Source organism: Paramormyrops kingsleyae, chromosome 12, assembly GCF_048594095.1.
Source record: "Paramormyrops kingsleyae isolate MSU_618 chromosome 12, PKINGS_0.4, whole genome shotgun sequence".
NCBI classification, from domain to species: Eukaryota; Metazoa; Chordata; class Actinopteri; order Osteoglossiformes; family Mormyridae; genus Paramormyrops; species Paramormyrops kingsleyae.
Window position 1 is genome coordinate 16,550,950 of NC_132808.1, and position 24,666 is coordinate 16,575,615.

Sequence of the window (24,666 nt, forward strand, 5' to 3'; positions counted from 1 at the left end):
AATTTTTTTTTGTTAGAATACAAATCTTTGTTTGTAATGCAATTACTTTAAAAATCTCAGAAAAAATACATGCAGGTAAAGTGCTAAATAATAATAGCAAAATTATTGGCCTGAAAGTTGCAAGAAACTAAATTAAACAGAAACAGCAATAATGTTCTGATGAATATACAGAAGGAAGATTCTGCATATCTTTGTACAGCCAGTATGATAATGCAGAGGTTAATTAAACAGTTTATCCAGTTTAGCTTAATGTAAACTTAAGAAAACAAGTCTTGCAAAGATTTTTTATCTTGTGTGATTGACTGCGTCCTAAGAATGGTGTTTTTGAAGTATGATTTTTATGCAGCTTTAACGTTTTATGGCAAGCAGTATTCAGCCTCAGATGCAGAAAAATGTACAGCCTTTATTGCTTTTCTGAGTGCTCAAGTCAAATATGTTCTCTTGGGTGGTTTCTGATCAGTGGCTCTTTCCCGATTTTCATTCTTCACTGGTTTCCCGGCTGGTATAGTATTATCTCTAGTCTGCTCTGCCTGATGTTTACCATGCCTGTCTCAGACTATTAAAACTTCTGTTTTCTGTTCTTTCTGACCTCTCTTCTCGCTTCCTATACCTCCTGGTCACACCACCTCCTGATCCTTCTGTGCTCTCGCCCTTTTACCATGTGACTTGACATTTTCTGTCCCTTTGCCTGAATGCCATTCTATACCGAGCCCTTTTGCTTCCTTCACCGTGCTGGTCTATTGAAAACGCAGTCGTCTCCCCACCGGGATTCATTTCTCACCCCCTTTTAGTCTGCAGCTACGTCCTGGTGGTTCTTAAACACTTTTAGGCTCACGCAACAGGAATAGACTGGCAGTAAAAAAACAAAAAAAAAAGAAAAGAAAAGAAACCTCGAGGTGCAGAAATGCCCATAGGAGAGGCTCATTAAAGCAATTATACTGACCACCCATAGTAAGCAAAAAACAATGTACAGACATGCAGTTAAATGAACTGATTTCTCTAAATTGCCCAGAGTGTGTGATTTTCATTCAGGTTACAGCCTTGACTGATTCCTTCTGTTGCCTAGGATAGGGCCCAGGGTTCCTGTAACCTGAATAAGCAGTTGGAAGATGGATTGGTGCATTTTAAATAAGATGGTCTGCAGTCCATTAGATTTATCTGCCCCAAAATATATGATGTCACACTTGTCATTTTAATGGTCTTTTCGCGTGCTATTTGTAATTGCAAAGAGTAGCTTTAAGACTAGATTTTGTTCCAGACCCAAGCAGTCGTGGTCTGGGCTCTGGATCTGGTCGGCATGGTTTTTTCACGCTGTCCGGGTTGGGGGGTTCAAGTCTCTGCCCTGTGTCTGAAATCTGCATGTTCTCCCCAGGCAGCTTTCGGCATGCTATCGAAAGACATGCGGTTAGAGTAACTATGCGCATGTGGCCTGTGATGGACCGGTATCCTGTCCCCGGTGTAGCAGCCCCCCTCCCACAATGCTGACCAGGATGTGTGGTTGGAAGATAGACCGATGAAAACAGCAATTATTTTGGTATACAGCTGTCAGAATGCATAATTTTAATGTTTTTATTTGTCTTTCTGCTTGTTTTATTTACTTTCTCACGCCCAGCATGATGGAATACAAATGCCATGGCATTGTAAATCATTTCTGAAAACTAATTCTTGTTCCCTGCTCATTCTGTGGTTCGCCTTTGCTGTACAATTAAATTTGAATCCATGATGGTTGTAGGAAATCAGGATAATCATTCATGGGAATCTGAGCAGACAGAGAATAAACAACACAAGTATTGTATGTCCATGGATTTAACCAAACATTTTCCATAAAAAGACACAAACACATGAAACTGAATAAATGAATACTAGGCAATCAAACTAGAATAACAGCATTTCAATAAAAAATTGAACATTTTGGAAATTTGCATAGTTTATGACAACAGGATTGAGTATGGCTTGCAGCATTACTGGGGTTTGAAATTGTTTTATATACTATTTGTCCGTTTGCAGTATATTTGCCAATTTGCAAATTCAGCTAGATTTCAGTTTGCATTTGCTGAAATACTACAGGAAATACAAAATATCAGTACATGAGGGAGGACATCTCCTATGTCTCAAATCTACAGAATTTGCGGCAGATTAGGTTGTAAATTCAGTTTCCTAATTATCTGTTCACCACATACATTCTCGCCTTGATTCTAAAAAAGCCAGCAAAGTATTTCTGCAAATTCCTGTAATCACCAGCATTTTGCGTAATGAAAATTAGAGGCTGTGAAATGTCTCCTGGGCCCTGAGTTAGACTCACAAAGAATGCTTCTGGAGGGGGGGGGGGTGAGGGGGCGGCAGCTTGTTGAAAATGATCGAGGAGAAGCTACATCAAGGTGATTTCCCACAGTGCTTTCCATAATTGCAGTTGTTCTCAAAACACAGCGGAATTGGACTTTGCAAGACACCAATATTTCAGTAGCTGAGAACTGTGTCTTAGAAGTAATGGGAGAATGAAGTGGTGTGAAAACCCAAGTGTTTAATAAACAATCAGAGGAATATTAACAATCAAATAACCACTATAATTCCAGTGCTCTAGGAGAAGCCCAAGATTGTGTGATGATATTACTGAGTTACTGTTAAGTACTGGATAAACCATGACGAGATGTATGGTTATATGAAAATAATCAATGACAATTTGTTGGAATTGAATATATTTGTATAATGGCACAACTCAAAGTGGTTTATCCCACTTATATCGTGGCTAACGAACAAAATACTAATAATGGAATAAACTTGTCACGGTATCTTTTTCCGAAGAAAATAATTTCAATTAGCATTTGATAATGTTCCAATGTGCTCTTAAAAATATAGTCCCTATTAGGATAGAGGGTAACACTTTACATTAAGTGCACCTTCATAATGCATTCATAGAACATTCATAAGCAGCATGCAAGTACACCTTAACATCCTAATATCCCATAACAGCTTTAATATACAGTACATTAATAACAAACATTACATGATTATACAATTATAATGTTAATTATTATTATTATATAATGTTTGTTATTAATGTATATTACAACTGTTTAGGGATGATAGGATGTTAAGGTATACATACATGATGTTTATGAATGCTTTATGAATACTTAATGAATACATTATGAAGGTGCACTGATTGTTTTATAAATGCAATATAAAAGCACTTCATGTAAAGCATTACCGGAAAGAGTATCTGGTAAGGTTACTCACTGGAGGCTACAAGTCTGTTACGTTGCCATAGAAACTGTCAAGAGATTGACGCTTGTATTAATCAAACCAAGGAAAATTACGCTGATAAGAATGACTGGTCATTTATGAGTAAAAAGTTACACAGGAATTTATATTACCATGTTTAATAAAACAATAAATCCTATTTATAGAACTGCTATTAGGTTGGCAGAACTACCTGTGCGGTTACATGAAAAGAATCAACACCCATGTGACACCTCTGGACCAATAAGAAAAGAGTATTTACCAAAGCCGGGATATAAGTGGATCTAATGTACTGTTATTCATACTTGTAGATACACTACTTCTTCAGCAGTCACTGGTGATAAAACATAATGCTGTATGCCTTTAAAACATAAAAAGGGGTAATGCTTTACATTAACTGCACCTTCATAATGCATTCATTATGCATTTATAGAACATTCAGTGACCTTCATAATGCATTTATAATGCATTCATAGGCAGCATGTAAGTATACCTTATCCTAACAAACCTCAACAACTTCAATATACATTAAAGACAAACATTACACGATCATAAAGTTTGTTATTATCATATAATGTTCATTATTAATGTATATTAAAACTGTTAAGATATGTTAGGATGTTGTGGTATATTTACATGCTGCTTATGAGTGTTCTATGAATCCATTATGAAGGTTCAATGAATGTTCTACGAATGCATTATAAAGGCATTGTGAAAGTGCAGTTAATGTAAAGCCTTACCAAAAAAAAAAAAGATCTGAATAAGTGGCTTTATTTAGCTAAAAAAAATATTCCAGCAACATCTCTTTATAAAACAAACTATTAGTGATGAGAATTGTGGTTTTCTGCATGGAGGGAAGCGGAAAAGTGCATCACAAAGTTTGTTCTACAGCGCGTTCAGGTTATTGCCTTAATGACTTGTATGACCACCTGAGAGTGCAGGAGCACAAGTCCATTCCCATAACCCTGATTTGCTGTGACTGTGAGTGTAGGCTAGAATATGAATCACACTGCCAACATAGTAACACCTAAGTGAGGTGCATTGAAATGCTGAAGCTGGATGAATTTTCCCAGAGGACTTGCCTATCAATTTTCCCCATTGAAACCAACTTATACTTGATGAGTATGCCAAATGAATATGTTAAGAAATACATTTTAAATGACGACATCGTGCTTTTCAGCATTACCTGCAATAATTTGCAGAGCTATATTTTGGCATTTAAATTATTTTCATGCCAGTTGTTTGCTTGCTCTCGGGGCTTTCACAGTCGTGATCTGCCTTGCTTCAGTTCTGCTCAAAATGTAACACGATGCCCTGACAAGAGAAGCTTGTATGAAACTTTTATCATGCCAAGCAACTAATAGAAAATGTCATAAGGCAGGTAGGTCATCTAATGGATTCAGTTAAATACTGCTTTAAGCTGTAACAGTCATGCCATATTCAAGTATGACGTTAATATTATAATCTAGCAGATAAAAATATACATTATACAAACAAGATGTAGCGGAATTTATAAAATCCAAAACGTGATACACATTTTCATGCCTTGCCAATGACCCGATAACTTAAAGATACATGTGATGCAACTTCTAATGTAACAAAATATGATTCCCCTTATTGCGATGCAGTGCAATTCGATACAATTTGATTCAACTGAATGTGATTTCAACACGATACGATGCGACGGAAAAGAATATGATGCAATTCAATATGGTTGATTTAATTTTTTTGTCTCTTCTTCAGTAAATCACAACATACATACTTGCATACCTAGTACTATAACTCAGTGTTTCCCAAACCAGTCCTCGGGGCACACCGGACAGATCCACATTTTTGTTTTATCCCAGTTCCCAGAACACCAGACCCAAGCAATCAGGAGCTCTAAATGCCTTACAGGTGTGCTGGGAACTGGGATACAACAAAAATGTGGATCTGTCCAGTGTGCCCCGAGGACTCATTTGGGAAATACTGGTGTAACTCCATGAGCAACTCATTTATGCTGCATTTTTACTACTAAAAAGAAATATTAATAATTTTACAGATGCAAAAATGTTAGAAACAATGCATCCAAAATTGTATTCGGTTGCACACATTTTCAATTGGGGCAATCGCACCATGAACTTTCATGCCACGCACCAGTGTGAATTGGTGATTCTTCCCATCTCTAGTATTTTTATTCTCACACCTAAAGTGTTGTGTGCCTGATTCTTAGTCCCACTTTTTATGGATTTCCTCCCAGTTTCCTCCCAAAGAAATGGTGCTTTGGGTGCACTTGTTTCTCTTAACAGTGTGTCACTGTGTGTTTCCTGCAGTGGGCTATCATTCTGTCCAAGGCCTTCCTGGTCTTTCCAGTGTGTCACTGTGTGTTTCCTGCAGTGGGCTATCATCCTGTCCAAGGCCTTCCTGGTCTTTCCAGTGTGTCACTGTGTGTTTCCTGCAGTGGGCTATCATCCTGTCCACGGCTTTCCTGGTCTTTCCTGGAATAGTTTCTAGTGACCCTATAATGGGTAAACACTTATGGAACATGGATGTTTTATGTGTATGACAATCAGATGCATATAACCCAATGTCAACAATAAGACTCACATACCTGTTCACGGTGATCCCTTACATCAGCACCTGTGGTGAATTCTATCTCAGTTTTCCGGTTGAGTTCTATCACATCCGGCTGGCGATAACACCATCACAGTAATGCTCAACGGACAGCAGACACGGAAAAGTCTATCCTATCGATCAAAACCCTGGAAACGTGCAATTAATGATAAAAGAAACGGAGCGCATCCCAGCATTCTCTGCCCCCTCAATGACCAATTAAAGACCAGTGAATCAGAGCCTTTATGGATTGTCATCAGCTTTCCAGCTGTTTTCATCCTATTTTGGTGCACGCTTTTGGCACATGCCAACAAATGCCAGATGCAACACCTAATGGCTCAAAACCTGTCTGATCATTAAGCAACTGGCTCCTCAGTGTGGACAGCACACAAACAGGCCCTGGCAAGATAATGCCACCGGTTACCTGTCCAAATGAATAATACATCAGGCTGCCAGACAAGTGTTAAACAAAGCAAGACCGGACCTACCACTGCTCGAGTGTGTCGGGAGATAGACTAAGCGTGTATTGCTGAACACAGTCGTGTTGCACATGACAATTATGCAGAGGACTTCTTAGGGGCTGCGCCACTGAATTTCAGCAAGAGGATTTCATGCCTATCAAGCAATGTCTTCCCTGACCTCCCTGTGTTATCTAGGATGAAAACTTGCAAGGTACGAAAAAAATGCAGGATTTTCCATTAACATGCCATTATCGTTAAATGAACTCTTCTCTATCACCGCAACTCTAATCATCACTGTCACCGTGAGAAATAGTCCGAAACAGTCTGCGACTGTCCAAAAGTCAGTGAACTGAAAAATTGCACACTCCAATCTTCTTCAGCGGCAGGGCAATTACAAATTAGGTAAAGAGAAAAGCAGAATCGCATTCCGAGACACAGTCTTGGCCAAACGTGACGCAGTAAAATCGCATGAAGGCACGTTTTCAGTGAAGACAATATGCTGTACCTCAGTGAAAAATGACTGATTATATAATGAACTCAATGATATAAACATGATGCATAGAATGGGTATGATCATAATGTCACATCAGAATTTTATGAGAATAACTGTTAATTTGGGTTTGATTACAATAAGATTCTGATTCTGGCATGTTCTGAGGTTCTACAGTAGTTACATAACTACTACACAAGTAGTTCTTTCTCACCTGGATAAGTCACACAACATGGAATAGTATTCAAGTATTATTTGAGCACTTCCATTTTGTGTAACAAATTACTCATGCAAACACACACACACGCACAGAGAGAGAGAGAGAGAGAGAGAGCGAGAGAGAGAGGTGTAACCATTGCAGATGTAACCATTGCAATTATACTGAGCAGTCTTATACAACTTTACACTGGTAATTATTCAATTTGCCAAAAGAAACCTTTGGTTTTTGCAGTGGCAGCAATTCTTTGGAGAGCAACCACATTAATGGCCCCAAACACCTTCAATTGACAGCACCCGCTGCTAACAAAGTGATCTTGCATTAGGGAGACTGTAATTTTCATAAAAGAAATGTCACATTTGCACATATTATACATTAGAATTATTTATGACTTTGTTTGCACCGGCAACCAAGCGTACACGGAAACCCGGGCCTCCCCATGTATCGATTTGTCGTTGCAGCTGTTTCAAGCCCCCAATCCCACTACCCCCCCCCCCAGGAAAGAAATGGCCCTTGCTCCATAGGTGTGGAACATTCATCAGCCCCAGTGCATCACCTTCTGAGTTATACTAAAGTGATATTGATTTTGTACGGTTCCATCGTAATCGCAGGCATTGGAACCTGGGTATGCAGATATGCATTTAGGCGCTACCTGCCTCTTCCTGGCTCCCGCAGTTATAATAGGCAAAAAAATGTAAAAATGAAAAATGGAAACCACAAAAAAACACAAGTTAATATGGTACCTTCAGTATCAGTTAGGAATTTCAGGACAGAAGAAAATTAATGGAGCAAGATGTCTTCCACAAAATGCCCAATACATTTATTCAGCTTTTGAATATTAGTCTCTGACACTAATATTATTCGCTTCTAACAATTTCCAATGTGTTAACTCTTGTCACACTTCAAACAATATTAAAGGCTGTAGGATTTTCATTTTCCAAGCCACTCACTGCCCTATATAACGTTTTAGATATATCAGGTTGTTTATGTATCAGACCTGATTACCTGATGTTAATTCCATTTAGCCTTGTTACACAGATTCCATGTGTGTGTATTTTCTCCATGGCTCACTGACAATAAGCTAGGTGCTTATTTACAGTGCCTGCTTTTTAGAGAGTAGGGTTCATCATACATGTTTTGCATAATATATGTTTCTAAAAATAACTGAAGATGAAAAAAACATGGAAACATTTAGAGTACCGAAAAGCATTCAAGAAAATGAAAATAGTCTTGATTCCATGATTGCTCAAAATAGCTATCATTTTCTTTGCTAACAGCTTTGTAAACATGATGCATTTGGTTGAAAAGCTCCAGCAGGAATTCTTCTTCCTCAAATACAAAGCTGTCTGTGTCCTTTCAATGATCAGTACATTGTGGTTGTACCCAATTTCAAATTTTGTCTCATTAGGCCTTACCACCAATTTTCATTTTGGGTATACAGTTTAAAGTGCAGATATGCATCCACATGCCAGCTTTTAATACTGTATATAACATTTAATTATCAATAAGACTAAAGTTAATTAAACCAATTCTGGACCCATCACTGCTCAAGGGTGTCATGAGATTGACTCAGCAGAAATGCATTTATGTTTTGCTGAGTACAGTTGTGTTGCGTGTCACAAATATACAGAGGAATAATTACAGCCTTTCCCATTAAATTATAAAAAGAGGATTTCATACCTATCAAGCAGTGTCTTCCCTGACCTCCTTGTGTTATCCTGGACACAAATATTTCAAATTTTGACTCATTAGGCTATGACTTCCGCTCTTGATAATAGACAAGGCTACACAGCTCAAAGCACATTGTTAAGGGTTCAGGCAGATGTGTGCATACATTTGATTGATACTGTATATAATTAATCACCAGTAAGACTAAAACAAATAATGTGTTAAATAGAGTTGGCTAATTTCGCTCCGGAAAGTAAAAATCTAGACCAAGGTTTTGTTTCATCCAATCAGGTGAATATAAAGAGTCACATTCATACAGTACTCAGTTGGTTGGTTGAAACAAAATCTTGGATGTTTACTTTCTATCCACATCTGGTGTTGAACAAAGAAAGACTAGACCTACCCCTGCTCAAGATTATTTACAGTACCAGCACTCTTAGAGAAACTGCTGTGTTTAGTATGGAATTGGGAATCCCTAATTATAGAAATTATATAATTTATCATTGACTAAATTAATCCCAAATTGTAAGCACTGGTATTGACTTAAAGTCAGATTTCTCCCATTTAAAAACTACCACGAAAAGGTGTTTCCTAACATGTCATCATTTCTTACTCGTTATAGAACTTTACAGATGGGCTATGAGTCATATCTGGTTTCGTCTTTACCTAAAGGGCTACAGAAAAAGTAACGATGCTGAATGTCGAAGAAAAAATACTGCAACCACGACCCCAGTCAGCATCTAACTTGACACATTTCTGTATATTCATTTCCATATCTCCGTCTTTCTCTGAGCATTCTTACAGTTTCTGTTAACCATTCTGTTCATGTCCGTTTGGCAATACACATTCATAGAATAGATAGGGGAAAAAAATACAAGTCACTCTCAGAATAGTGACTGGTTTTGTTTGGAACTTTATTTAAATGTATAATTACCAAGGGTACTTACGATCATTGATTGTGGCTTTTCATTCTTAAGAATGTTTCAGGATAAAACAAGTATAAATAACATATTTTACATTGTGTATAACTGGTAAGGTGCCACTTTACAATAAGGCAACTCGTATAAAGAATTTATGAATGGTTTATAATCTGGTTATTAATTAGGTTTTAACACTTTGTAAATTATTAATAGATGATTGTAAACAAGTTATAACACAGTTTTCTTTTTATTAATGAGTTACTACCATTTACCAGTGACACAAGGGAGCCTTATTGTAAAGTGGTACCCTAGTAATAATAATAGTATTTCATTGTTAGTTTTATTTTTTTAGTATATACCTGTATTATCTATATAAAACATATTATACATACATTTGAATGCATGCACAAAAAGCTATGAAAATTCTCCTTTTCCCTCTTCCACAAAAGGCCAGTATTCATACTAAGCAAACAAACAAACAAACAAATTTATTTTTGTATAGCGTTATCATAACATTACGTTGTCTCAAAGCACTTTACAGCATCCCCACCCAAAGTAAGTGAGTAAGCAATGCCATTTGTAATGTTGCAAGGCAACTATGCATCAAAATCATTAGAAAGGCACCAAAATTAAATTCTACTGTTTACTTTCCAAAAGCGGAAAAGCACAAGGTGTGAATTAATATAGCTTCAAACATTAACATGCTCACTATAGCTGCTTTTAACTCAGATGTCATTTGTCAGCAAAACATATTTCTCCATACTGTCTTTTTTTGTCGCTCTCGCAGAGCAGAGACCGACATTCTGCATTGTTCTCTTCAAAATTGACTGTTGTTGCACAAAAAATCGTGAAATGCAACTACCAAGATTTCTGGTAGAATAATTAAAAAACAAAACATAAAAATGGGGATATAGAAACAATGGGGAAGAACTGTGTTTGTGAGGGGATTAGCAGCGAGTGAAAGGGAAGAAGCTGGGCATTGTCTCAGCCTTTCACCGTCTGTTCTGTCGGCGTTGTTCCATTGGCCTTTTGTCTCAGTTTTAATAAAGCACCGTGTGCATTCTCAGCCAGCCCAGCATTAGTAGCTGGACAAAATTCACCACAACCGCTGCTGTTTGCAATTAGCTGTTCATTACGAAGTCAGCTTTATCACGCCGCACCCTCTAATGAGTCGCCTAACAAATGAGTTTCCGTAATGGCATTGTTAATAAACTCAACAGTTTGTGATGGTTTCTACAGAAATGTAGTAGGTATAAGGAACATGATTACTCATTAAAAAATGCATGTCTGTTTTGTGATCCAGAAAAAGATTTGGTGTGAACATTATTCTTAATCTTGTTTCTTTAAAACAAATCAACAATTTTTTTAATTGCTGCAAGTTTTGTGGTAAATTACAATATACAGCACAATGCAATAAATGTGCTTGTTTTTTGACTTTCTACAACTGAGTTATATGGCTGCATATTGTTGCCACCATGACGAAAAATAAAATTTGCCCATATTCTCAATATTATAAAGAGATATCTTTTGAGTTACTAGTTAAAGTTATATGGATATCTCAGAAAAATGCAGCCCTGTGAGCTGATGTGTTATCGTTAGGATGCTATTTAACATCATTCAGAAAACATAACAACAGTCTCATTTCAACTACAGCTTTTAATATATTCAATCTCTCACTCCAGTTTTGTGTTATCTACTTTTTGTGCCATTTTAAACTAACGAAATTCACCACGGACTGACGCACATTTAGAAATTTAATAATTGTTATATTATACCATGAACCATAAACTACATGCTTCTGTATTATAAGAAATGTTGCCTGGACAATATATAATGTAAAAAGCTAAATTATTATTATAAACTTGACACAGAGTAACTCTGCTATGATAATTGTAGATACTATAATCTACATACATTGAATAACATTGAAGTCCTAATTACTGGCACACAGAATAATGATATTCTTCTGGACTTTACCTCAGTCCTTACTAACCCACTGGAAAAAATCAGATAAACAGCTATTTGTTGAGCTGTTTCATATCACGGTTCCTGGGCTGACAGTTCCTATCGTAAATGAAACTCGTCATATGGGATCCAATGGCAAAATGGAAAGTCAAAAGGGACATCAATCAACTGAGTGTGGTGTGCTGAGGTTGAGTGATCATCCATCATCGATCTGTGTACACGAGCGTAAAAGGGAACATCCCATAACAGCCAAGAATCAGGGCTCTTAGTGTTTTGGGTGTGGGTTTTAAACAAACATACTTGACAGTAAAACAGGTTACCCATCTGGAGTGCCTGAAATGGGAGAGCAAAATCAGCTCCTCTACATAGGTGTCACCTCTACATATATACATGTATACATAGTGTGTATATATATATATATATATATATATATATATACATACACGCACACACACACACATATATATATATATATATATATATATATATACCCTGCAGAGGGTAGATAAGCAGAATGATTGAAATGAGCATGGTTATATATACAATTCCTGCCTTTGCTGAGTATATCCTTGTTCAGTCTTATTGAAGGGATGGAACATCCATTAAAATGACATAATTTAATCAAAATCGGCATAATTTACACTTCAAAAAATTTCTTTCATATAATGAAATATAAACACAGCTTAATATTAAATAAACATTAAAATCCCTCTGAGTCACCTCTAAAATGTAAATAGGTTCATGATGGTTTTCTACATCTCACAGCTAAAGGCTGTTTGGCATTTTGACAGATAGTAGATTTTGGAACGATTCACTAAACATTTATAGAAAGGTCAGCCAGTTTTGTCTATTGACGATTTGGGAAACTCCTAGAGGATTGATTTTCCTTTAAAGCCCATAAGAATGGTAACATGGCAGAAGGTGAAGGTAATGACAAAGTTCATGTTCCTGAGTTGTTACAACCACGTCACATAATAATAATAATAATAATAATAATAATAAAAGACAACTGTCACATCTCTGTCGTTTTGTGTCTTCTGGACTGTATTTTGATGTCATTAAATTAATTAAATAAATCTTGGGGGGGGTGGGGATTCTGGAGGAAGAAGGGTTTAAGCCTAACAGAATTTGCATTAGGCAGGCATAGATACTGTAATGTTAATGTAATGGATATAAACCACTCCAAGAAATGCACAATATGGAACAGAATAAACCAAATCATTTCTCCACTTCTGTTTCTGTGATTCATGGAACATCTGTTGGCAACAGTTTATTTGTGGGGGCATGTATCAGCCAATAGTGTATAACTACCAACAATGAAATAACACGCCAATAACGTAATAAATTCCTCCATTCTTAATGTGATAAAAGTTGATAATGTAATAACTTCTTACGTTATCTGAAAAAAATGTATTATGTTATTGGTTCCTAAAATGTTTTACATTATTGGACAGTTATTATATTATCAACTTTTATTACATTGAGAATGGAGAAATTAATACGTTATTGGCAGTTATTACAAGTAATTTATTAGTACACTCTTACTTAATATATTTATTAAACAGAAAGTGTTAGTTATGTACTGAGGTCCATGTTCCTTCATCAATAATAAACCATAACGGTTCATTTATGTCATGCAGTTACTATATTTGTTTACTATTTGCACTTCAGTAGTACCTGAGTTACTAAGTTATATGGATATCTTGGTGCCTTGATGTTTTTGCATCTCTGTGATGTTTTTGCGTCTCTGTGATGTTTTTGCGTCTCTGTGATGTTTTCGCATTGTGTTAATGTTGATGTTTTCTGGCCTTCCAGGGCCACTGTGTCTGCCCCCTTGGGTAAAGTGTCACCCAGTTGTTGAAAAAATAGATTTTGCAAATACATTAATCAAGTTTATTATTTAAAGATGTCAATTATGGAGTTACATGTAACATAATTGTATATTGCATAAACACATAAAAGTTCTATACATGAATGAATGATCATTGCACTCTGAAAATCAGTAACGACACACATTTAAAGAAGCACACTTGTGTAACACTCACTGTTTTTCCTTTAAAATTTAGCATTCATGCAAAGAATTTTCATCTTTGCTGTAACTAACTTTTTGTTGATGAGAAAACACGGCAAATTTTTTTCTTTAAAATATATGGAGAACAATATGTCAGATACAGTCAATCAACACTCAACACCTGGATTTAGTAATTGCCTGCTTTCAGTTAACTCATTTACTTCTTAGGGATGCACTGCTCCCAGAGAACACCACCATGAGACGACTCAATCAAAGCCCTCTATCATAGATCACACCACAAGCTGAAAACCCAATCAAGAGAGATAGACAACCTTCAACCATTGATCATTTGACGAGATTTCCGCTCTGACAAGGAAATGAGCTTGGGAGAGGCTGATAATCCAACACCGCAAAGCAGCAGATAATGTGGCAGGGTCGGCGCTTGCACGGAGGCAGTGATCGATTCAATCAATCCTTGCAGCTCGACTGCTGAATTACAGCTGTGAGGTAGAGTGAGCCTTAATGGAAATGTTCATTCATAATCGGCCTGCAAACCCATGGGCATTAACCAAACTGATGTCAGACTAAAAGTGTAAAGAAATGTTTTGTAGAAGGGAAAATAAACTGCTTTTACTGAATGTCACTTAATGGCTGAATGATCATAGAAACTGTCTAGTCTGCAATTATAGCGATGTCAAGGGCTCTGTCGAGAGTCTCTGAAGACCAGGCCACCTGAGATAAGATCAATTTGTGTGGGAAAAAATAAAAAGCTAGACTTTCACAGTAGGCTTCTTCCGAAGGATATTCATGAGGTATCGATACAAATGGTATCATTTTCTTTGTTTCCACATACAGAATATATCAGTAACTATATTTTTGTCTTACCTCAATGACTGCCAAGACTCTCACATTTCTACATACATCCATCCATCCATTTTCCAAACCGTTTATCCTTCTGGGTCACGGGGGGGCCAGAGCCTATCCAGGAAGCTATGGGCACGAGACGGGGAACAACCCAGGATGGGGGGCCAGCCCATCGCAGATTTCTACATACTTGTACCCATAAATAATTAAAATGTCTTTTTTCCCAACATAAAACATTTTAGTAATGCTTTACATTAACTGCACCTTCATAATGCTTTTATATTGCATTCATAAAACGTTCAGTGCACCTTCATAATGTATTCATTAAGTATTCATAAAACATTCATAAACATCATGCATGTATACCTTTACATCCTAACATCCCTTAACAGCTGTAATACACATTAATAACAAACATTATATAATAATAACCAACATTATAATTGTATAATCATGTAATGTTTGTTATTGATGAATATTAAAGCTGTTGAGAGATGTTAGGATGTTAAGGTGTACTTGCATGCTGCTTATGAATGTTCTATGAATGCATTATGAAGGTGGACTGAATGTTCTATGAATGCATAATGAATGCATTATGAAGGTGCACTTAATGTAAAGCGTTACCAACATTACAATGACGATTTTCAGAACCCAGCCCCCAAAATGCTAAGATACTGTTATCGCAGAAGCACCAGAGCCCCTATTCTTCTGTTGAAGAGGTCACCTTCTGAAACACTCCCCCAGGGTAGAAAAACCCTTCAACTGTCACCCGAGAGTGCAGGACACAACCTTTCAGTCTCTTTCACCAAAAAGCAATAAATGCACAAGGCAACAACTAATGCTTTCCCGAACTCCCCTGCACTTCCTAAAAATGTCAGAGTAAGGTAAATCCAAAAGAGGGGTTCTTTCAGGTTCATTTAAAGGTTTCTTTAGAGGAGCCAGCTACAGGCTGTGGGAGGACATTGTCAGGTAATGGTTTGTCACAGTGGATGAGTGCAAACTGCTGTTTACTGAGCAGCACTAACTTAACGGAGGAGGCTGCACAACCATTGCAAATGTGCAACAGCAAAGCCAATCCCAAACCAGGCTGTGATGTGTTTCTCAGTTTTTAAAAATACTCTGCAGCTTAAATATGAATGTAATTGTATTTTAATGTATTTCTTAAAGTGCAGATTTTCAAACTATAATATATATGTAAATGGCATGGCAGTCTAATCTCTTCAATGGCTGCAGTAATAAACTTACTTCACTATGTTGCTATGTGATCCAATCAGTTTTACTATCATTTTACTACATCTTTACTATTATTTTTTCCCCGAGGGTGACATGTATGCTTAAAGTTACATATTTCTTAATAGAAAAAGAAGAGATGTCGCACGAGTCTTAGTTCCTTCAGGTCAAAGACCTGCTCTGATTGGTATCATTTTCTGTTCTGTCCAGATTCAGGATGCAAGAAAGAATGCATAAAATAAATACTTGCATTTAATACTTAAATGAATAGACAACTGACGATTACATACGGAAAATACAAACTGAAAATAAAACCCTGCAACTGTGGACTTTCTGTGACTCAAAATGGTTAAAATAAAGTGGCTCAGGTCACTTCATTATTATTATTTTAAACAGCCCCACTGTCCTCCTTGGAAAGATGACTTCTGGCATGGACACAAACAGCTCCCTTTTATAGAGTCTCCATGCACTGGGCTGCAGCCCATGCAGCAGGACCAGCTGTGACCATCTGCTGGGCCCCATCGAGTCCCAGCCACCAGGACACTCATCAAAAACTGTTCTCCTAACTCATAGCCTGCCAGTGCTGGGTTTCTGTCCATAACAAACAGATGTACCCGCCCAAAAGGGTAATCTGTCCACTAAAGCCAGGTCTATCTGCATAAAAAAAAATTCAATTTGGAGCACAGAACCTTCTATTTTTGTCCTTGTTAAAGCTATTGGCCAGTCGACTGCTTCCCCAGAGAAATATGTTATGCCTAAGTACAGAAAATACACATGGCCAATTATCTATTTAAAATAATCACCCTATGAAAACCCAATAATCAACTCAAATCCCTTAGGGTGTAACGCGACGGAGCACAGAAAACCAAGAATTAGAGCGCGAGAGAATCTTACAGAGATCTGCATGTTCCCCAGCTAGTGAGTTACGAGGAAAATAAATGCAAATATATGTGTACCTGAAATAATCTGCTAAATAGCACTGCAGAAATGAAAGGCGAATCATTGCTGTTTATACTGGCATTATGAGGGAAGTAAAAGAGTAAAAGAAAACCAACAAATTTCTCCCTACAATTTACAAGTAAGCAGGCAAGTTGAAGGATAAATAAGCAGAAGCACGCTGCCATGCAAAAAGAGATGGTCTGCAAAACAGCAGAAGAGAAAAGCAAACCCTTCAACAACATTACTGAATAAAGCTAAATTATTATTATTAAATGGGAGAGTGAAACAGCACCTACCTTTGTCGCTAAAGTCGTCAACAAGGATGATTTCAGCAATCAGGCGGCCAGGTGTTCGGTGAATTATGCTGTGTATTGTCCTTAGTAGGGAAGACCAGCCCTCGTTGTGAAAGGGAACGATGATGCTGGTGTTGGGTAATTTTTCCAAATACAGCTTCTGCTTGCAACTGTAACGTAGACATCAACTAACAAATGTTACATCAGTAGCAGGGCTCACAAGTAACTGTATTACACGTAATTAAAAATTGACAAAAATCATTGAAAAAACGAATATACAACTAATGTACAAGTAATATATGATAAATTACACAATACTATAGATACATCAAATGAACAATATATTAGTGTTTCAATATAAATCAAACACATCCCTTTTGCTTTGTCAGGCACTCATTACTTTTTGATATATTAATTAAAAAAGTAATCACTTCATCATTGTTCTGTCAGCTGACGAAATGCTAAAAACACTGACATTGTAATGCAATGAAACGTGTTCATTTAGAAACAAATATTAACACTAAATTGAAGTGACATCTCTACATTGCCCATAGTGCTCTGTGAAGGACTCGCGGCTTCTGGTTCCTACGGTCGGATCCAGGCTGTAGGCAGCTCGATATCTGATAAGCAAGGATGGCTGGATGGACAGGATGGGTGTTAATACTCAATTATGAGTAAGACTGTAAATAGAGAATTATTTTGAAATGAGAGCAAAGGGGTGACTAGTGTGTTTTGGGCATGTTCTTCCAGCACCTCTAAGGGTCCTTCCCCTGGTATTTTCCCTATATCCTGTCTCTCAAGTTTCTCAATATGCGTACTTGACTATATGTATATTCTCGCATAGCCATTTGATGTCATGTTCCATTGCCAAAGTAGAGTTCCAATACCGAAGAAGTACGGAGGACAGAAAAATCCCCTGATATCATTACTGTCCCGTCCCAAATATCGAGGATACATCGGCTGCAACCTCGTTAAGGAGAATAATTCCATCACTCATTGCATTCCATTTTCATTCATAGGAGGCAAGTTAGCAAGAAAGTTCTTGGGTTCTTGGTACTGAGAAACACCCACAGTTTAGGTGAACTGACATCTCTGATGGTCCCTGAGTGCACGTCTGCCCTGGTGTATGATCAGACATATCCTGAGATGGGTTTCAAGCTCAGTCTGATTCCAGTATTGGGTAAGTAATTCCAGGATATCGACTGAAATATACAGAGGATTTGAGATCTCCTCAAAATTACATACACTTTATTATTGCATCTGGTATATTAAGTCAGCTAAATTACACTTGTTTATTGATATTTCTACGAAAAACATTCCAGAATACTAAGACATCCATCATCCTTAGCCCCTGATCCAGTCATGCATCTGGGTCATTCTAAGATATTTTTTGGCAGTTCTGAAATGAAATTGTACTTGTTAATGAAGAATCATGTATTTTTGTTTTAAATCCTCCAACAAGTCTCTCTCACAATCTCCCTCTAATTTGTGATAATCAGCTCTGGGAGTCGGGTAAACTAGACCACTCTGATTTGTCTATTATAGCAATCTGTTCTCTTAGACAATGAGTACATTATAGATGTGCTAAAGATATTTGAATCCATCACTGGAAAATCAATTAAGCGAATAAATTTTATATGATGCAATGGCTCGATGCAAAAGGACTCTGCAAAGCAATCACCTCTCACAGCACTACTGTCTCATGCAAGAATAATTAGGTGCCAGTCTATCGCCATCCAAGCTCTTTGAAATACTGCTCATTTTAATTCACACTTACACCTAAATCAGGTTATCCTTTGATAACTTTATATTTGGAAATTGCAGAAAGAAGATCACAGCAAGGTATGGTGCTTTGACATTTAACACTTACATAATTATTAGTTTTATTGTAGTTTTTATGGTTACTGACATAACAAAAGTCTAGTACTGTCAGCTTACTTTGGATGCCGTATGTCTGGGAGAGATCGGTCCAAGGCGATGTTGTCACTGACATAGATGTTGAAGCCGTTTTCCTTGTACGTCGCGTCGTCCCATTCGTCCTCACTAAGAGGGTAGGGCTTCCCCTGTTCTCCCTTACCTTTGTGCATCATGGGAAAATAGAAACATTTTATAATTAATACCCTACATTTTAATAATCAAAAGTGGGCTAATCAAGGTCATCCACAATTAGAACAAGCATTTTTGTGGTTTCCTGACAAAAAAAAATGCAAGGTGGCATGCAGACTCAGTAGGTAGTGCCGTTTCCTGACACTTCCGGCGCTGGAAGTCCAAATCCCGCTTCTACCCTGTGTGTGGGTCATTTTTTATTATTCAGAAGTATGAATATTTATCAAGTTAGGTGAACTGGTGCCACTAAAATGGCCTTTATGTCTGTGTGAGTGGGTGTGCGTGTGCCCTGTGATGGACTGGCTCCGCATCCAGGATGCATCCCTGCCATGTGTGCAGTGTTGCCTGGGACAGGATCCAGGGCGCTGGGATGGCAGCTGGAAAATGGTTGGGTGAAAGAAATAAAATAAAAACAACAGCAACAACAATAATACAATACATCATGCAAAATTAAGGTTTTTCATTTTGTATTACAAAAAGTAGTTAATAACTTAATCCCTCTACATTGCATATGTTTGTGTTTATGCCGCCATTTTGTTTTAGATGCTTTTCTGAGATTAATACAGTTTTGGTAATTAGCGGTCATTACTCTGTGCCCTTTTGGAATTTGTGCCATTCATCTAGTCTTCTCCTGCACTTCTCCTGGTGAGGGTCACGGTGGCAGCATGCCAAGCAGGAAAGATCAGACCTCATTTTCCATAGCCATATAGACTGTAGTTCTTTACAAGGGATCCTTCGACGTTCCCAGCCCAGCCGAGAGTTTTAATTCCTCCGGTGTGACCTGCGCCACCTCCAGAACTTGCCCCCAGTGGGACATGAGTGTGGCAGCTTTCCTAGGAGCTGAGCAGGTAACATCCTTGTAGGATGCTCCTATCAATCTGATGAGTAGCATCTCTGTTTTGATGTCCCATCCTGTCTTGGAGAGTGATTCTGGCAACCCTATGAAAATCCTCATTATGCTAGTACTCACAGTCTTCTTTTGGTTTTTACCAACAACTCACACCCATTAGTTAGGATAGATCTCATCTTATGGCTTAGCTCCTTTTTGAACACCATGGACCTCCTTGCCCATAAATCTCGAGTCACTGAACCAATCTGCCTGTCAGTTTCACTTTCCCTCATATCCTTACTCATGAACAAGATCCCCTAAGTGACTTAAACTTCTTCGCTAAGGGCAGACTCTTGCCCTCACCTGAAAGGAGTAATCCACAGTCTTCTTGACTTCTGTAACCTTGGACTTAGTGCTGGTGATTCTCACCCTGTACTGCATACTTTGCATGCCAATTCCTAGTCATCTCATATAATAATAAACAATGTAATAATATACAAACCATCTAAATTATGCCCTTGTATGCACAAAGGTACTGCTATATGCATTGGGAGCACTATGTTTTGGAAATTTAAATGCAAAATTAATGACACTGAAAAGTTTAAAAGTTACTGTGAGAAACACGAGATTCCATGAGCATAAAGACAGGTAAAACGTGAGCGAGGCGGGTTGCTAAGACAAAGATGTGTGAAGTACCCAAACAAAGACTTCTAATATTAAATATATAAGGTGCCCTTACACTAAAAATACACAATATGGCCAAAATTATTGGGTCATCTGGCCATTACACCTAAAGGAACTTTTCTGACATCCCATTCTATATCCATAGGCATCAATATGGAGTTGTCCCCTCCCCTTTGCAGCTAAGACAGATGCCACTCTTCCATGAAGGCTTTGCACAAGATCCTGGAGTGTGTCTCTGGGAATTCTTGCCCATTCTTCCATAAGATAATTTGTGAGATCAGGCACTGATGTTGGATGTGAAGCCCTGGATCACAATTTCCATTCTAGCTCATCCCAAAGAGGTGAGGGCTCTCTGTGGGCCAGTCAAGTTCTTCCACCTCATACCAACCATGTTTGTATGGACCTGACTTTGTGCACTGGTGCACAGTCATGCTGGAACAGAAAAGGGCCTTCCCCAAGCTGTTCCCACAAAGTTGGAGGCATAGAATTGTCCAACATGCCTGGGTATGCTGAAGCATTAAGAGTTCTCTTTGCTGGAACTACTGTAAGGAGGGTAGCCCAAAAAAAACAACCCCATACCATTATCCCTCCTCCACCAAACTTTACATTTGGCACAATGCAGTCAGGCAGGGAACATTCTCCTGGCATCTGATAAACCAAGACTCATCCATCAGACTGCCAGACAGAGAAGTGTGATTCATCACTCCACAGAACACGTTTCCACTGCTCCAGTGGTGGTGGGCTTTACACCATTTTACCACACTTCATCTGACACTTAGCATTGCACTTGATGAGGCTTGCATGCAGCTGTTCAGCCTTGGAAGGTCATTTCATGAATCTCCCAGTGCACAGGTTTCGTGCTGGGTTTAATGGCAAAGGAAGTCTGGAACTCTGCAGCTACTGAGTCAACAAAGCGTTGGCGAATTTTACAGACTATGCGCCTCAGCACTCGCCGATCCCGCTGTTACTTTACGTGGTCTGTCACTTTGTGAGTCAGTCTCTGTTGTTCCTAAATGTTTCCACTTTGCAATAACATCACTTACAGTTGACTACCTACTGCAAAGGTGCCATCCTATGACTACTACATTTGAGCACTTGAGCAGAACGACCCATTCTTTCACAAATGTTTACAAACCTGCCTGCATGGCTAGGTGTCCGAGGCAGTGCTCGACTGGCCCGGTCCCATGTGCCTTTGCCCTATTTAGCCAGCAGTTCCCGCTGGCCATCCCATTTACCCTGTTGTCTGGGCTGCCGTGTCACTCAATAGGCTGAGCGTGCAGCTTAGAGGCAAGCATCCCTTCAGTCATGAGTTTATTCAAATATATCTTTATATTGATATATCGGTTATATTTTATCCCTAGCCTCTGAAATTGTTCATCTATATCTTTGCTTTGTGTCCCTGTTTATGACCTACCCTGTCTTGTTTAATTATATTCTGCTGTTCTTGTGTTCCTAGTCACTCTTAGTGTAGTTAGCCTCAGTTTTTGTTAATGTTTCCTTCTCTCTAATGCTTGTTAATTGTAATATACCCCACCTCTCCCTTCTTGCCCCAAGTCCTTGTGACTGGTTTATTTGGTTATGGTTCTCACCTGTCCCACATCTTGTCTTGTTAGTAGTGATTTAAGTGTCTGCTTTTGTTCTGTTCCTCAGTCGTTCATTGTGGCTGTTTCCTTGTGCTGCTACACGCTTCTTGGTTATAGTTACCTCATGTTAGTTTGTAGTTTCCCGTGTTCCTACCTACCCTTGGTATCGATGTTCCTGGTGTTTCTCCTTGTCTTAGTTTAGTTCTGATCGTTCATTTGGAAAAGTACCACGGGACGGGTGAGTTCGGAGCGGCCACACTCTTTGCTCTTGAATGTAATGTAAAATAAAGTTGTCCTCCGAAGAGGGGGGGGTGGTGGTGGGCAATAAAAAAATTTAAAAAAAAAGGAAATGCTACATGGATCGTCCTTCCTTTGTCATGCTGCACAATAAGCTAGGTTTGACCATTAGTCTGAATGAAATGCCTGAATTCAATGGGCAAGCGATATATCATCATAATAATATATCATAATAATTGTGTCTAATAGTGTACTGATGATAAAATTATTTCCTGCGATCCAAATCATTTTTAGTATTGTTTCTGACTTGCGTGTCGTCTGCGAGTTTCTGCGATCTTTTGGCAAGCTCCAAAAATATTCCCATTTATTTGTTCATAGGAAATTTGCGAATAACTGAAACCGAGAAAAAAACCATCAAAGATCTGAATGTGAAGGGGTTCCTGTATTTTGGGTTCTTGCCACTCATGATCTGCTGCTAAAGTGGAACTTCACTTGACCCTCACCTTCCATCCTATGGATGGAAAGCCCATAAGATGGCTTCATGCCATTTCTGGGTTGAGCCAAAAGTAAGGAGCCAGTAATGAATGAATAATACTAAGGCAAATGGCATATAATTCGCTAGAAAAGAGGTACAGTCAATGCCCAGTAGGATTTCCCCTTCTAGTCTTATTTGGCAGACAAACTACATGATTAACTGAAGTTCATTAGAAAAAATTTGTTATTAATACAAATAGAGGTCAAAATAATGTCTTGACAGGCCAGTGAGCCACACGAACAGCTTTAATGATGCTTGGAATTGTTTGTAGAAGTGTCAGAAAGTATGCTGAAGGGATGCAGCATACTTGCTGTAGGAAATTCATTTGTGCAAATTGCTTGTGTCATTTTAATTTCTTTGCAAGAAGAAGATGTAATTTTGGCCGTAAATTGCAATCCACACCATAAAAGTAAAACTTTCACTGTTGAAAATGTTAGCCTCAGGCCTTTTGGTAAGCTTCTCTCGGCCTGTGCCACAAATTTAGTCATGTTAAGGTCAGGGTTAAGGAGGACTTTTCTCTCCAATGTAACTTTTCTACTATTCAGTGGAGCACAGCATGTGTGTTTTGAACAAAAATACTCACAAAACCCATGTTATCCATGCCTGGGAAGTTCCACTTGAAAAACTGCCTGCTTATGTCTTGGACTGACATTTGCAGTCGACTGATTAAGAGTTACTCATATGCTTTGACTTAAATCTTTGAAAACAGACAGGCACCATGCAGCCAATGGAATGCAGAGCAATGGGTGTTTGATAGTGCAACACCAAGGGGGCACAGCTACACTTGTGATTGTCAGTCTTGCACTTTTCCATTCAATGAAAACATTCAGTTTAAAAGCATTAACAAAGCGATAGCTGAGCAAAGGCTAGGTTTCATAACTGGGGTAACTGGGTTCAAGTTATGATTGCCAAGGCCACAAATGAACATCACTACTGTGCTGATAAAATGCAGCTGCTCCTGACCTTCCCTGTTGAGGACACCACAGACTCCATCTGGATCTCTGCATTGTTGATATTGCAACTCGGATGACGCATCATCACCTCTAGGAGAACACAACACTTCCCTGCCTGCTCTACGATTCACTATGACATCTAAGTACAGCTTGAATCATCAACACTGTCTCCATTAAGCTCCGCTAGGAACCTAGTGGTATTGATAGATGGCATGGTCTTGTATTTTCGTTCTGTATAACATCCTGAAGATCGGGCCTTATTTGTCAGAATATGCAGCTGAGCTTCTAGTCCAGGCACTTGTCCTCTCATGACTAGACTAATGAAACTCCTTACTGACAGGGTTACCAGCTTGTGCTGTCAAACTGCTGTAGATGATCATAAATGCACCAGTATGTCTGGTATTCAATCAGCCAATGGTCTCATCTTACACCACTCTTTGTCTCTTTTCCTCATCATGAAGTTCAAGTCCTCAGCTTTCAGGGCCATTAACGGAACAACACCCATTGGCATTAAGTTCCTAATCAAGACCCATATCCCGTCTTGTCCTATTTCATCAGCAAGCCAACACTGCCTGGAGATCCCTGTCTCAATCCAGATGTTTCTCATGTGTGGTTCCTCGCTGGTAAAACAAGCTATCCATTTACATTTGGCTCAAAATGTTTATAATGTGGTATGTTCATCGACATAATTATGTGCACTGCTTACTATTTTATGAAACTAAAGAAATTACTACAAGCATTACACTGCAGTGCGTGTCTGGTGTCAGGAGAAATGTTGCCTGATTTAGATTTTCATTAGGCGGAATACTTTATGTAAAATGACCAAATATGTTTTCGATATCAGCCCGA

General features: G+C 38.3%; 1 protein-coding gene across 2 annotated transcripts in view; it reads right to left on the reverse strand.

Annotated features, from left to right (window-relative positions):
- Positions 1–24,666, reverse strand: part of LOC111845325 (polypeptide N-acetylgalactosaminyltransferase-like 6) — a 133,056-nt gene that overhangs the window by 56,197 nt on the left and 52,193 nt on the right. For both annotated transcript variants that reach the window (XM_023814658.2, XM_023814659.2), the window contains exons 4-5: positions 18,829–18,967; positions 16,894–17,060 (exon numbers count right to left, since the gene is read on the reverse strand). In XM_023814658.2, the coding sequence (XP_023670426.1) occupies positions 16,894–17,060; positions 18,829–18,967 (306 nt within the window). The remainder of the gene's footprint in view (positions 1–16,893; positions 17,061–18,828; positions 18,968–24,666) is intronic.